The 14,548-nt window shown below is 40.6% G+C and overlaps 1 protein-coding gene across 2 annotated transcripts; it reads left to right on the top strand.

Moving 5' to 3' along the window:
• Nucleotides 1-1,988: 1,988 nt before the first annotated feature.
• On the top strand, nt 1,989-8,769 carry lg05h1orf53 (linkage group 05 C1orf53 homolog). 2 transcript variants are annotated; one of them, XM_046050538.1, is made up of 4 exons: nt 1,989-2,249; nt 2,334-2,509; nt 5,069-5,170; nt 6,875-8,769. In XM_046050538.1, the coding sequence occupies exons 1-4, from the start codon at nt 2,228-2,230 to the stop codon at nt 6,944-6,946; spliced, it is 372 nt and encodes a 123-aa protein (XP_045906494.1). In that variant the 5' UTR covers nt 1,989-2,227; the 3' UTR covers nt 6,947-8,769. The 2 variants fall into 2 exon arrangements, with proteins under 2 accessions (XP_045906494.1, XP_045906493.1); XM_046050537.1 differs by having other exon boundaries at nt 1,990-2,509.
• Nucleotides 8,770-14,548: the final 5,779 nt, after the last annotated feature.

The raw sequence follows: 14,548 nt of genomic DNA, 5'->3' as shown, positions 1-14,548 counted from the left end.
TATGAGTCCACGGAGTCTGTAATAACTGCATTGTTGGTGGAACAGCTCCCTAAAGTGACACCTGATTTCCCTTTTAGGTGAAATATTTATCTTATTATTGATGTTGACTTTACTGGCCAAAAACAATGAAATTCAGTGCAACATAAATTCTATTTTAGGGTGGACTTTCCTTTTATTGTTTGCATGTTTAAGCAATATTTGTCCCATGGTAAATTGAAACCAATGGCTTAGAAGTACTTCTCTCTCCTCTCCAGAGAGTCTGCCTGGATCAGAGCCAGATTTCTTCAGGCTGACTGGAAGGTAATTAAGTGGCAGCAGACTGGGGCATGCTGTTTCAGGCATTCGTATGAAATGATAATGGCAGGGCTGCTGCCTTAACATAAAAAAAAACAAAACAATACAACACACAAACACACAAGAAGAAGCATACATAAAGCTCTCATGAGTCTTGGGTGCTGGGAACCAGTGAGGTTTCACATTTCAGACAACTGTAAACAGTAAACAGTCCCAGATTACATTCATTTAAGAGAACCTAACACTGAAAAAAGAACAATACCGTGTGTCATTGTCCTTCTGAGGCCCTGAAAATACATTTCAGAATGGCTTCAAACATTTGACCGAGCTGAGGTGCGGTGCACATGATTTATCTTGCTGAAGCCATCAGTATAGTTAATACAAAATCTTGCATTGCTTCCCCGGGTCTATCGCAATGTAAATCTACATGTGCATTATCATATTACTAAACTTAATAACATACAGTAAATACATACTGCTTGTGTGCACACTGTTTCTCATAGTAAGCATGCATATATTTTTACTAGTGATGTGTAATTTGTCTGTGGGTAAATTGACCCCACAATGTCAGTCAAAAGACACTTGTCAGGTTTCATTACCCAGAATTCTGTAGTAGACACATCATCAGAGGTGGCTTACAGCGGTGGATAACCTTGAAAGGACTCATTAATGTCCACTCATCAACCTTGCAGTGTTTTTGTCCAAGTCACTATATTACTTTAATATTACTCCTCTTTGTTTACACTGCAGTGTCATTGCAGCCATGGAGAACAGTTGGTTTACCCGCTCATTGTAATACAATTATACAATTACGTTAAGATAGCATGTTACATAAATACTCTAATCAAATCAAACTGAACTTCATTATCCAAAAGAGGAAATTCATTTGATCAGAGATGCACATTGAGGTACAGTAGAAAAGAACAGTACAGAAAATACATAAAGTAAACCGATAAAGACAATCCATTTATTGATGCTATGTCCTTTTGTTATGTCTGGCTATATTTATTTCTCTTTCTATCTGCTGTACTCAGGTCTCCCTGGCAAAAGAGAGCTTGTTGATTTCAATTAGATTTCCTGATTAAATAAAGGTTGTAGGCCTATATATCAATGAGGGTATATCTTGTGGAGAAATGAAGTTCATCCCACCAATAGAGTTAGATACTTTATGTTGTTTTTCCTTTTAATTTGTCACGCATGTATATTTGGTTAGAACAAACAAAACCAACACTATCTGCATGGCTGGATGACTGTACTACTGGGAGTAAGTGAGATATGTTTTTCTCAGTGTGGGTGATCCTTAGTATCAAACTGGTGCAATATTTATTCTCAGAAATAAATAATGCACCCATGAATGCTTAAAGGTATGGACTCTTGTCTCTATTAGTAACTGGTGCTCACCTTTTTATTTACAGTCTATGGTGCTCATACCTTATTACATCACTCAATCAGTATATCAATCCATTACTTCAAGTGTGATAATTTAGTGATAAAAATCTAATTATAATAATGATATCATTTAATTATAATTCTCCTTAATTTTATGTGGTTTGTGATTTTTCTTTACCATGTGTCCCTCAATAAAGTGTATCCTTTTATCTCCAGGGACTCCTTGGTAGCCGCTGTGAAACAGCAGGGGCGCTGTGTGCGACAGTGGATCAGTGTTAGGAGTTGGTCACATGTTACCAATGTGACGAGGCAAATAAGGAAGTACAACACTTTCTGTTCAGGCAAAACTGAGAGGAGGAGGCTAAAAGTAAATATGTAACATAGACAATCTTTGATAAGCACAACAGATGTCACTGTATTTACTGGTTTGAGATGGCCTTTCCCCCCGGTATCTTCTATCTTTTTGCACACACGGTCAAGGCAAGAAGCGATTTCAAAGTAGTCCCAACTTCGTTTCTAAACCAGACAGTAGTTTTACAGGAGCATGTTTCATCAGAATTGCCCGGGTAAAGCATTTGTCAGCAGATTGATTCTTCTACATGTCCAGTTTAATAAACGACTTGTAACAATGTCGATACCAAACCTCTCAGAAGAAATCTCGAAAGGACTGAGAAGCAGAAGCAAGTTACAGATCAATGCAGACAGGAGTGAAGCAGACTTCAATGACGTGGTGACAAGCAGCATGGGGGGTGAAAAAGACCTGGCTGGAAGAAAGTTCACAGAGGAAGAGATGGACATCTATAGAACCCACAGAGAGGCATGCGAGGTAAGATGAATCACTTCAAAGACTTGAAATCCAATGATGTCATGTTGTTCAATCTGATTATCGCAGTTACGCATGATAAATTACAAACAGGGCTCCAACACGTTTTTTTGTTGGTTATAATTTTGTACTGAATTGCACAAATGTAGAGATGGAGATAGTATTCAGATTATTTCATTTAAAGTAGCAATACCACACTTTATAAATAGCCTACTCCAAACCTACAAGTAGCCTATATCAATCAAAAGATTACATAAAAGTACACTAGGCTTTTATCTGCAAAACAGTTTTAAGTTTCTGAGACATTGTTTCTTTTCAGAGTGCTAATTATTATATAGGCCTACTGTAGGTTTATTCTAATGCTGGAAAGTAAGCTGCATTTTAATGTTGTAGCATGTCCTGTTTATGTTGAGCTTGTTTTTCTTGTAAAGTTGAGCTGAGTTTACTGTTGGGTAGATCTGTAACAATGTTATGCCTGCAAAGTAACTACAGCTGTCAAATAATTGAGTCTGAGTCAAAATCAAACTTTCTCTGAAATATATTTATATATAGAAGTACTGTATAAAGTAAATGGTATCTCAAACCTGCACTTCCTACGGTATGAGTTAATATATTTAGTTTTAAGGTGTTTATATTATATACCATAGGAACAAAATAATACTGCTGTATTCTGTCATTGTAAATACAATTACAGAAAAACTGTAATGCTGCAATGAAAATATAATACACGTCTTTGCTACACAAGGTGAATCCATTTGCCAAAACAAATTAAACATGTACTAGGTCACTTGTAATTAGGGCTGCAACTAACAATTATTTTCATTGTCGATTAATCTGTCGATTATTTTCTTGATTAATTGATTAGTTGTTTGGTCTATAAAAAGTCAGAAAATGGTTAAGAATGTAGATCAGTGTTTCCCATAAGCCAAGAGGACGTCCTGAAATGTCTTGTTTTGTCCACAACCCAAAGATATTCTGTTTTACTGTCATAGAGGAGTAAGAAACCAGAAAATACTTGCATTTAAGAAGCTGTAATCAAATCACTTTTCTTAAAAAATTACTCAAACGATTAATAGATTATCCAGATAGTTGGCGATTAATTTAATAGTCGACAACGATCGATTATCCGATTAATCATTGCGGCTCTAGTTGTGACGATTTTTGGAGCTAATACCAATGTTCAGTATTTTTCTTCCATATTTGCCGGTGTTTCATGTAAATGCAGGGTTTAATACATAACAGAATAATCATCAGACATGACTACATTGAGGTAAGTAAGTGTTTTTTAGACCACCATATTTACATACACATTTCGAGTAAGTGAAATACTCCATGAAAAGACAAACCTGACGTCAATGTTAATTCCTCAAGAGACCAGATACCATGAGTACAAATAATTCCGGAACAATAAGACCATTGTTTATTAAGCTTTAAGTCGATGATGATATGCCAGCTGTGGTGCATCTCCAGAGCCCACCTGTCCCCAGGGCAGGCCTCCCCATGGGTCCTTGGCAGAGTGACATTTTCTGCAATTTTAATTACTGAATCATTTAACACAGAGATTGTGGGTAGATTAGACATGTGTGATGCAAAAACTTGTAAACAATTTTAAGAAGATCCAGTTTTTAAACAAAACTTTTTTGTTACAATTTTACTTACCTACCCAGTGCTTTATACACATAACATGTCATGTAAGTAATGACAACTGTTGTTTGTGTCAGATCATATTCACCAAATCTTACCTCCTCCTCCATCAAACAAAGCCAGTGAGCTCTGTGGTGATGGCAGTTGTGAATAGGTGTCATCTCCATGCCTTTAGGCTTCTCTGTTGTAAATATTGTGCTTCTGAGTGTGGATGAAATTGAGGCAAGTTGGCCGCGACCTGGGGAGAGTGGTAGGGCCTGGGTGGGAAAAGCACAATACAGAGGGGGCCCAGCTATGCCAGCTTCACTATGTGCCCCTGCAATGCCATGTGAAATGACAGGCCGTGTCACCAAAAGGCCTGGGGCCTTTTTCTCTTTGTGGCCTGTCAAAGCTCACCAACTAGTGGGCTCTCAGTTTGAAACAGACTGAGAGATGACATTTCCTAACTTCCTAAGGGATGACAGAGGAGTTCAGTGTTTTTCGTGTACAGTAGGTGTTTGTCTATACGAGATGAATGATCGGCGAAAATAAAAGAATGATTGTTTCTAAAATCTGTTTAAGCATCCTACAAATATGGGATGAACATTAAACATATTACAATGCCACCAGTTGATTAATCATCACAGAGTCTCACCTACTGAATTACACACAAAAGGACAGCACTAATTAATTTGTAACATTACAACAGTTAGACTGTCGTACATCTGTTTCTATGCATAGAGGTCATCCAGTCCCTCTCCTCCTTGACCCAAAGCAATCTGTTTCTATCTATATGTTCATATTCAGTATTATTCTTACATTTCCTTTGTGTTTGGGTGTGTATAAGTACTGTATATGGTTATGTATGCGGGGGTCACACACGAGCATACGCGTTTGTGTGCCATGCTAATTAAATAATAATATCTCCATTATGTTCAGGCAAAGAAGCAGATGTATGTCGACCCTTCCAGTGGGTACAAGGTGTTCACAGAGTATGCCCACCTTCAGAGAGGGAAATGCTGTGGCTGTGCGTGCAGACATGTGAGCTATTTGTTTTCTGTTTTACCAGGCTGTGTGTTTCTCAACATCACTTAATTTGTTTTCTTTTGTGCATGTTTTTTCTCTTTATTGACTTCAGCTTTTTTGTCCTGTCCCATCCTCTTGAATTCTTAGGGTTAGGTTAGAGTTGTTCTGGACCCTGTTTCCCCTGCGTTTTGACAAATGTTCTAAATTTTGTGCACCTGAAACACCACATAGAAAAAAACTTTATGTACATGGCTCTAAAGTGTGTCTTAACATCAGCTGTCCATGGTGCTGAAAGGGGTGATATAATTAAATTAATTAAGTAACAGGGCTAATTTCACTGTATATTTTTCTTTTTTCTAAACAATGCTAATCAGGTTAGTATAAGGATCATGTTAGTGCCTTAATGTTCAGTCAACACTCAGAGCTTCCATATGATACATGTTACTTGGTGGAGGTAAGTGTAAGAAAGAAACGTATTGTACTTTTGTTGATTTGCCTGTGCTGAAAGTAGATGTTGTCCATAAGCACAAATTAAGAAGTAGTTTCAAATCTCTTAAAGTGATGATTCTTAAAGTTTTTGAATGAGAGCAATGTCACCTGTTTATGCAGATGTTGTCATTCTGTTGTCAGATGAACCTTCCTGTATTAGAGTGGTTCTCAAACTTGGCGTAGAGCCACTTAGGGGTTTCGTGAATATTGAGTGGACCGAAAGTTGCATGAATATGATTCATGTGGTGACATAAACAAACAAAAGTGCTCTGATGCGCCTTTGTTGTTGATTAATAAAATGAATAAATGAATGATTAATAAAAATTAAATCCGCTTTTGCAGCGGTGGAGGGGCATGAATGTTTTCTGGCGTATGAAGGGGGCGTGACAGAAAACATTAACAAAATTGTCTATTTAATAATAATATAGCAACGTAAGTAGAACAAACAAAAAGGCCTTTGGGCTAGATAATGGCCAAAATCGTGGCTTCACAACGTGGTCTGCATGGTGTATGGTGAAAATCAACATTTCATTCCTTGAAAGCTAAATATTTTTTGCTCCTGTGGTTTTACTTTTTTAGATACCGATTGAACCTAAGGACTAAAATATTCATTTGTTTAGTGTTTCAGGTAGGTTAGGCCTGTTTTATAAGCATCCCTATGTTGAACACACCACATTTATTCACAGAGAGAATTACTGGTTTAAAGTTTACTGGTTATGATATTAACTTAACTTGGTTTTAAATGAAACACATAGTTCTCAGTTAATTCTACAGGTGTCTTAATACAACCATTTTTGAAAACACCCCGGAAATGGACGTAGATATAGTGGCAGGATGGGTTTCATGATCACATTAGCCTCAAGATACTTTGGGAAACAGGGCCGCCGTTCTGCTCACTTCACTTCTGTTGTGTCCTGGTTTGTTCTGGTCTGTCTAGTCCACATCCTGCCCCATCCCTCCCTGTCCTATACCATCCCATCCCATCCAGTCTCGTCTTGTTGTGCCGTGCCCAGTCCCATCCCATTCTGTCTTCGTCTGTTCTGTCCTCTCTTGCTTGTGTGGTTCAGTCCTGATTTGATCCTGCCTCATCCTGTTCTCCTTTGTTTAAGCTTTGCTCCTCTGGTGTGCTTTGCTCTGCACACATGTCCATGTCTTGTTCTCTGTGTGACTGAAGTTCTGCTCCACATGTAGCCATTTAGCACCATTTAATTATTTCATTTTCTCCCCTAGTGTCCATATGGCCAAGTCAACGTGAAGGACCCTGCACTGAAGAAACAATTTAATTCTCTGTTTTATGTATAGGCCTAACATGACCGAGGTAAAATGCCTGTTTAGAATGGAACCCATCAGGTTGCTTGTCTTCTGCCTGTCATTATTTGGACTACTTGAGTCATTTTTTAGCAGTGTACTAAATGATGAAATTTGGGTTCTATCTGTGCAAGACCTGCCTCCTATGAATCACAACTATTCTCCGGATTATTTTCATTCTCACAATACAGGGAAGTAGGAGAAATTATTTGTTCACTAGAACCTCATGTAAATAGTCTTTTATCACATTTTGGCTTTGCTTTATTTTTCTTATATTTTTCTCAAATGTCCAATGAAATGCCTTGAGCTTCATTTTGCATTTCTCTTTAAAAGTATTTAATATTTTGTGGTATTCCACTCCTCTGATGCATTTACAAGGGTTGTGGGAGTATGGAGATGAAAACTGAAAGAGCATTTTAGATGTTCGCCCTCAAGATAAAGGGCATATAAGCAAAACTAACTGTAGATAGTCAGATGGAGTCTGGTGCTCTTTTGCTTTGCAGCTCTTGTTATTTTTTTCTCCCAAATGTACAACTGCATGAATATTAGCATCATTTACACTCCACAAGTGCTCAACTGAACTGTCTACCTTTGACTGAAACACAGTGTTGTTAAAAATAGGCAGAGGCCAAGGGTCAGCCCTTACACATGGCTGTGCTGCTTTTACACCACTTGATGGAATCAGGCTGTTAACAAACATGCCATGGACATCAACAGCAGCCGTCCCCACCGGACTCGCAGCTCAGCCTCCTGGCAACACTTGGCTACAGCGCAGCTCCCTGCGGCTGCTCTCCTGAGCTGCAGCCTAATGAACTCCTGGGCCCTCTTATCCCAGCACTGCAATAGATCAGCTCATGTTCACTAGCATGTTTAAACGCACACATGCACTGGCAGGCTTTCTCCATCTGAACACCCTGTGGCTCCTAATAGGCCAATATAGAATAAAGGTTGCACTAAACGCCGCACTTTGTAGCCCACAGTGATAGTACAAGGTAAGGTCAAGCGCTCATACAGCACTACCTGTGCGTGCAAGAGATGTTGAGGAAAGATGTGCCACTTGATTTGTGATTTGTGAGTGCATGTGAGTAGGCAGCGCGATGCCTTCAGGCGCTGGCTCTGAACCTGCCACACACACTCGCCTGTCTCAGCCTGATTGGGCAAACAGCGTCGGGATGAGAGGATCTGTCTGCCGCGGAATTCTGTTGCAACCGCCTACTGGCGCGACCACAATTTTCCTCGGCAGGTGGGTCCCAAAGGCAAGTGCTTAGTGATCGGAGCAAAGCCCTGTGAGCGGCTACAAGGAGATTCATGATCCCAACAGTGCTGGGGAGGACAGGTTCTTGGGGATGCGTCGTCAGGCGGGATGAGAGGCGAATTTATTTGGTGTTATTCTAAACCGAGGCAGCGGAGCGTGCGGCAGCAACATTTCTACAGCGGGACGGTGAAGGTGTCATACTCATCAAGTACCTGGGCCCGCTTGCCTGCCGCTGCTCTGCGAGTTTTGCCTAGGGACTTGTCTGTCACATTAAAGTAGATGCATTGCCATTCAGGGCCTCGGCGGTCCCGCAGCCTGACCATGAAATAGGCCAACTTTCATGTCTGCATCATCCCTCCACGTCTTCCCAATCCAGCGATGGCACAGTTTGAAATGTTTTTTTTTTTTTCATCATGTTCTAGCCTAGCAGTTGGTGACTGAGACACAAACAGCACAGAAATCCCTTCAACAGATTTTTGGAGAAATTTACTTGAAAATAGACCCCACCTTCTACCACCAGACTGGTCACTCATCATATTAAAGTATGTTTAGAAACAGTAAACCTTGTCTATTGTGCTTTCATAGTGAGAGAGCGTTTAACTAAGGGAATAATCATAGCCTGCATGCTTTTCCTATTTCTTTTTGCTTTCTTTCTGTCTGCTAGATTAATTGGTTGTGATACCTATAGCTAATTTAATTTTACAAGTTTATAACATTAATGCCATTATGACTATACTCACAAAATGCCTCGATCGACCTTATTCATGAATTAATTCATTTAGTTGAATTTGGCTGTATTATGCAATGTCGGCTACCAGCAGAATGATGAAAAATGAAGAAATTTGAAAAGTTTTTATTTCTCAATATAAACACACACACACACACACACACACACAGCGTTGTATTCCCTCAGTGCAGATGTGCTTCCGAGTTACAGCCAACCAGACACGCGAGGTGTTTATTTCAGGCATTTTGGACTGAACATCTCTGACCTTCAGCTGGAGCATATGCTGTGCTGGAGCAGAGTGGCAGCTTTATACCGCGTGCCTTTCTACAGGACGGTGGCACTAGCCGCAGAGAAAGAGAGAGCTGTCCAGTTTGGAACTGTGACCAGAAAGGCTCCAGTCACAACCAGTTGACAGGCCAAGCAGCCCCCACCCCCATCTCAAAATCTCAAACAGGCACAGCAGCCCTGCGGCCAATGGCCCCAACCACAGTCAGTTACAGTGTCTCCATCACTGTTGGCCAGACCAGCCAGGAACTGACATAGGGTTGGCGGGGGGAAAAAAACAACTTGAGTGTCAGCCGTATGATGGCTGAAAGGAACATCAGTCTCAGCAATTGGCCGTGCGTGCACATTTGAGTACGTGCACGGCGTGTGTCTTGATATTCAAGCAGCATTTGAGCAGCCCCTACATCAACGTCTGGTCGTTCTACACAGACAATGTCAGCTCGCCTCAGGGCAGCTGCCTCCACAGTGGTCATATGGACAACCAGATCCCTGTGGTAGAATTAGTGATAAAAAACACACATGGCCACTGAGTGACAGTCAGCGCACCAGATTCCTTTGGACAGACAGGGCTGCAAATAGCACAGAGGAGCAGTTTCTCCCTCAGACCGCAACTGGTGGTCAGGCTCATGCCAGGCCAAGTCGTGGCCGCCAGATGAGCCCAGATAAAAGGAGAGTCAGGGGCAGTCACGGGCACCTAAGTGCCCAAGGAGCACTTTGGCCTGTTTATTTCCTTCCTGGTTTTAGTTTATGTAGGCCTAGTCATATCTGTGATTTCTTGTCTACACTTAAAAGATAAGTGATGTAATGTTGCTTTTACACTGTCTAACCTGTCTAACATGTATTATGTTCCCTTCTGACAATGTCTTCAGCAAATAGTTCAAGTAGGAAGAAAGAGTTTGACAGTATAACACCACATACAAGTAACACCTAAACCAGTGTTTCTTCTGCGAAAAGCCGCTTTGCCTAAGGTTATATAGCGATAAAGAACATCCATCTATTATGTTTCCATGTCCTTTCTAGTGTGGCCAGATATGGACTAATATGCCCACTATTCCCCAGGAGGATACTCTGTCCCCAGAGGAGATGGTGGCGGTTGGGGGGGTGGAGGTGATGGTGTGCTGGTGTGCTGTTGGAGCAGTTCTGGAGGCAGGGAGGGGAGGCAGGCAGCAGTTGGTGTGCAGAGAGCAGAGGCTCAGGCTGGCTAGTTATGAGCTTCTCTCTCCTATCCTCCATCTGCCAGGGACTGGGGTTGTGATTTGAGCTCCAGCAGAGCAGAGCAGGGAGGAGATCGAAGGAGGGGTTGGGGGAGGTAGGGATGGGTTGGGGGTGGTGATGGTGAGAGGTAGTAGGGGGTGGGGGAGTGGTGGTGGATGAGACAGAAAAGAGAAAGTGGAAGAAGAGGGGAGTTGGAGAAGGAGAGGGGAATAAGTGAGGGAGAAAGACCTGGAGAGGGAAAATAAAAACAGGATGTATGGGGATTGAGGCCTCAAAAATCTATTTATAGGCTTATTCTTGTTCATCATTATTTTTCTAAATCACTGCTAGACATTTTAATTCTAAGCATCAGCTACAAAAAATGGAGCTTTGGTTATATTTCACCCATGCTTTTATATTTTGATATTTCCAATAATTATGAAGCCATGTCTACTGTGTGTTTGTAAATATTTCCAGGATGTCTCACCATCCTCTCACCCACCCACCGTGGCTCATGTGACTGGGATACATGTGACTGGGATACAGCCTTACAGTGCTTCACTCCTCCCTCTGCCCACCCCCCCTCACCTCTCCTCTCCCCTCCCTCTGCACTCCTCTCCTTCATTCTGTCAGTGTTTAGCCTGTGGTTCCCTACACCACAGTGGATCCTGGGAGAGCCTTCCCGCCTCCTCCTTCCTCTCCTCCTTCTTTGCCTCTCTTCAACTCCTTGCCTCCTTACCTCCTTGCCTCCACCTCTCCTCCGCTCCTTTTCTGGCCACGCTTTGGGAGTGACTGAGAGCTCCCTCTGCGAGACCGAGTGTCACTTGAGGTGACCCAGAAATGATAACTCCAGATGAACCCTGGATGTGTGGTAATCTAACCGCCATGCCCTAGGAGCCATGCAGCCTGGGAGGCAGGCAGGGAGGCAGGCATCCTGGGTTGATGCTTTAGTTTCACTGTTGAACCAGGCATGCTGCAGAGCCTGTCTGGGTATCATGCACGGAGAGTGCTGTGTGCACGGTATGCGTTGTGGTACACAGTGAAATGGATCTCAGTGCCGTTGCATTATTGATGAGATACATTGCAAAGCAAAATGACTGTTAGCAGTATGGCACATTATCATTTATGCAAGCAGTACAGAGGTGTAATTAATTGTCACCCTTTGCTCTCATCCCCATGTGCTCACTCACACAATATCCTATTCCCTTGTTGTCAATTGAAATCAATCCATCTGTACCTCAGTGTGTTGTTCTCCAAGTGGCCAGTGTGAGTAGGTTTAGGACATCCTGTCTCTTGGATGACCTCTCTTTGCCATGTTAAGAATAAATATAAAAATTCAAGTGAGGGCACAAGCGTTTTATATTCTGTTATCACTGTTATTATTATTTAATGCCTTGTCATATTGTTTAGCCTGCCAGGTGAATAATAATCCAATAATGCACAATGAAATTACACCACTACAATGAAAAGGGAACATTATATATTAAGGTATGAATGTTTGTTTTAATTTGATAAAATATAGTCTAATTAGAGGCCAGGCACAATCAAACCTTCTTCAAAGCATAAACAATATTAATATTTACTTTTAAAAACACTTGACATTATTAAACTGGTACCTCTTTCATCAACACAGTTTCTTTATTCATTAGATGTTGCAACATGAGGCCAAATGTGTGTGGAATGGTTCCTGGCTAAACACACTCAATACTGCATTGAATTGATATGAAATTCGTCAGCTCTTTTCTCCAGGTGAAACAGAAGGAGACATACATTACAGTTCAGGGGAAATTAACCCAAGAATGACATTTATTTTAATAAAATTGCTATTTTTGGAGGATTCTGTCAACATAACCAGTGAAAAAAATAGGAAAATAAAGCAGAAGTTTAACAATTTGAATTATTCTTGTATATAGCCTTAGAAAAATGAAAACGTCTGTACTTTTTTAATGACGTTCAAATTGGAAGAAAAACCTGTGGTCCTAACAATTTGCACACAACTGCTTGGTTTATATTATTAAATCCGATTGATTCAAATATAAATAAAATTCTGAAATTATTTAACATTATTTCCCCCAGAATGATTTCGTTTTGGTATCAATATGATAGCAGGCTTTGTGTTGTTGTGCTCCATATGTTTGTCAAATTGACTGATGTAGTTTGACTATAAACCTATCTAATTATTTATTCACACAAACCTCTGCTCTCACAGCAGTGAAATTAAAGCTGTTACCGCACTCGATTTGACTCTAATACAGTATGAACTCGTGTGTGCGATAACTGATTTATTCTAATTTTTAAGAGCTTTAAGTGCTTGAACCTAAAACTGTTTGCAAAAGGCGGTTTACTCGTCTTTAGGGGTTAAATAAATCTTCAGGATCTTAATTCATATTTTATAGTTGTAATTCATATTTTCTTGTTGTATATAATGGTAGTTGTTGGCCATTTGGCGATCAGCGCCTCCAGATAGTTTATATATCCTACACGCTGAGTAGGCCATTGGCTCATGGCTTCCCATTTTCAATGCGTTGTGTGTACGCGCTGTGTTGAGGGCTGCCTGCATACGGGAGAGGAATATTTAAATGTCTTGTGTTTTAATTGACGCTCGAACTAGAAGTGTAAGCTCAGAAACGAGGAACAGCCCCCATCTACCGGCAGCGTCTCCTCTGTCTCTGCACGCTGCGCACAGTCCGGAGCTGCTCAGCTTGCACGCTGCACAGGGATCTCAAACACAGCACAGCCCCAGGTAAGACCTTTTCTATCCGTCTTCTTGGGGAAATAATAACACAAGGTTGGCTTTTTAACAAAAAAAAGAAAGACGGAGGAGCGCGTGTGGAGCAATGCACGACAGATCTGATACTTGATAGACACAGTGACAGCGGCACAAACAGGGATGTGGTGGAAGGTAAAACCATCAAAACTCGCTCTACCTATTATTTTTATTTACGGAATGTTGTACACATCTTTTTATCCTGACAAACATCTTAATTTTGTAAATATATTAGAGAATTTGTAGGTGGTGTCATGCAAGTTGAACGGTACTGGGAAAATATAAATACATGACGCTTTTCTTAAAGTACAGGCTAAATTTTCTTTATATTGGTGGCTGAGATATGAAATTTCATTTTATTTAGTTATATGGCGAACCTCTGTGGCCCACTGAGCCACCCTGTGTTTATGCATTTTAAACATGGTTGTTAACACTGTTTTTATTTCATTTTTTAAAGCGTCGAATGTTTGAAATGGAGCTGAATAGTGCACGAATAAGCAGCGTTTATTATGTGTTTTTAAAGCCTCCATTTGGTCAAACAGTAGCACAAATCTTGAATTAGGGCAAATCATTATCAGTAATTAAACGAAAAATGACACAGAATCGCTCAGATGAATCTTATTCAATTTATTTAAAGCCATTAAGGAAATATGATAGGTAACGTTCATATCTAGATTGCTTAATTAATATGATATATTTTGAAAACGTTTACAAAGAAAGACGCAACTTCCAAATCAAGCAAATAATGTCACACTTTTTTAGGTACACGCGTGACTTTGTAATAGGCTTTGCTTTATCTCTGCAGACTTTCTCCAAATGACACGCTATGAATTTGGGGGGGAAATGGGTCCTTAGTATATATTTAGTTGCAGGTAATATCCTGATTAGATACAAAGAAAGGAAGACGAAACAAAACAGAACGACAACACAAAAGACATTATTCCCTCAGCCCCTTAGTGTTCAATGACACATTGTTAAACCCTCTTCAGTCAAATGAAATGTCACTGCTGGAGGCAACGGGTCAAAACCGCATTCTTTATCGACATTAACGATATATGTACATACAGGCACTTATTACTGTGAATACGGCAAGATTTTTGAATCAAGAAGTCGCCTTTTTAATTTTCGGAGAAGAAGGAGAATTAAAAAAAAAAAAAAAGCAGGCAGATTAAATATCACACAGAGCTGAGTTGATCACTCCTCTCAGGGTGTCTTTGTCCAGGTGAAATTAAACCCGTGTGTCCCTTTTGAGTCTCTGTGGCTGGTGCTGAGACACTGACAGAGCGCAAATTAACGTTATGCTTTTCAGAACAGCTGCAGGTCCGGCCGACCCGGGAGGGTTCAAGCCTCGTCTTATAGCGCTGTTAT

Source organism: Micropterus dolomieu, linkage group LG05 (assembly GCF_021292245.1).
Source record: "Micropterus dolomieu isolate WLL.071019.BEF.003 ecotype Adirondacks linkage group LG05, ASM2129224v1, whole genome shotgun sequence".
Taxonomy (NCBI): domain Eukaryota; kingdom Metazoa; phylum Chordata; class Actinopteri; order Centrarchiformes; family Centrarchidae; genus Micropterus; species Micropterus dolomieu.
This window is presented reverse-complemented; position numbering and strand designations above follow the sequence as displayed.